Source organism: Austrofundulus limnaeus, unplaced genomic scaffold, assembly GCF_001266775.1.
Source record: "Austrofundulus limnaeus strain Quisiro unplaced genomic scaffold, Austrofundulus_limnaeus-1.0 Scaffold151, whole genome shotgun sequence".
Classification (NCBI taxonomy): domain Eukaryota; kingdom Metazoa; phylum Chordata; class Actinopteri; order Cyprinodontiformes; family Rivulidae; genus Austrofundulus; species Austrofundulus limnaeus.
Window position 1 is genome coordinate 1013870 of NW_013952553.1, and position 1487 is coordinate 1015356.

Consider the following 1487-nt stretch of genomic DNA (forward strand, 5'->3'; position numbering starts at 1 on the left):
ATAAATAAATAAATAAACCCTCCTCATTTCGCATATAAAACTAACAATTTAATTTATCTTCTTGCACAAATCTTTGTGTACCTGTACTTTAAAGAAGAACAGAAGCAGGTAAGCAGAGTTTTTAAACTTATTTCCAGCTTTAACCTGACAAAAGTTGTGATTAGGCTGCATCCTGGAGTAGTGCTGAGAAGCAGGTTACTCCGAGCTCTTATTTTGAAGGTCAACAAGTATTATCGGCCTGACCAAGTAGGGGGTCTCTGCGGACGAGTGGGCGTGTTACAAGGAAAGTCGATTCTAAAGCGACACACCTGATTTGACGGACTTTTTTAAAGAAACACACCTGACTGGACAAGCAAATAAGGGGCGTTACCGTACGGCACCATCTTATTGGACAAGAACAAAAGGGGCGTTACTGTATGGCACCACTTTTTCAGGAGACCCTTACTTGGGTCACATTTGTCCTGGTTAACCTTAGTGTTGGGGTCAGGGTCAGGCTGTAATCAAGGCCTGAGATCAAGCAGGTCTAACGATACCATCATGTAGGCCTCATAGCCCACAGTGTTTATGGTTTAGACGCGCCCACTCTTGTGACACGCCCACTTTGATTCTGCAGATAACCCTTCTCGGCAGAACACAGGTACCGGAAGTACCATTGCTGCTGCTAACTTTGTAGCTACGAGCTAACGGTGTTTCACGTGGCCTGCTGGACAGATTGGTTTAATTCAGAGCTGTATTGAGCTGTAACAGCTCGGTAAATGTTGATGAGATGTGAAGACAGCAGGTAAAAACAGGGGAAGAGGAGAAGTCGGAGGATTTTATCAGAGCTAAAGATGAGGAAGATGAAATCAACATGGAGATCTGCATCGATTCTGTTTACAGTCTGAACGATGAGCTGCAGACATCAGGTTTGTGTTTTTATTCTTTTTGTTGAATGTGATGATGTTAGAGTTTAGCAGCAGGTTAGGCATTGATCAACGTGTAACTGCGGTCACACATTTGAGCTTCAGGGCTCCTGAGAAAAAAAATCGTGTTTAAAGCTTATTACGGTTCCATCTACAGATGAGAGTTTTAACTTCACGGTGCATTCAATTACACCTCGTAAATGCCTCCATCAACACTGAAATAGTCTGTCATTCAGCAACAGAGGCTGAGTTATCAACAAATTTCACTGCAGACTTCTTCTAAAGCTCATAAAGAATACTACCTGGTAAAAACCAGACCTGTCCTCCACTTTGCTTGTTGCCAGATCTCACGACAGAAACAAGCAACCAGCTCTATGAAAACAAGCCCAAAATAAGCCCAACTGGCAACCCCCCACATTGTAAGTAAGTAAGGACACTTTTTGTTGTGCTCATATTTAGACGTCCTATTTTGCAAATGCTGCCTTCCTGAACTTTGGTATGCTTGTTTGTCTTTGTGTCTATGGTGTATAATGATGTGATTGTGATGCTGTAATTCTGAGTGTTTTATGTGCTGCAGAACAGGAA

At 42.4% G+C, this 1487-nt stretch overlaps 1 protein-coding gene across 1 annotated transcript in view; it reads left to right on the forward strand.

Moving 5' to 3' along the window:
• Positions 1 to 637: 637 nt before the first annotated feature.
• Positions 638 to 1487, forward strand: part of LOC106523290 (zinc finger protein 501) — a 7793-nt gene continuing 6943 nt past the window's right edge. The window contains exon 1 of the mRNA XM_014016670.1: positions 638 to 905. Coding sequence (XP_013872124.1) covers positions 851 to 905 — 55 coding nt within the window. The 5' untranslated portion in view covers positions 638 to 850. The remainder of the gene's footprint in view (positions 906 to 1487) is intronic.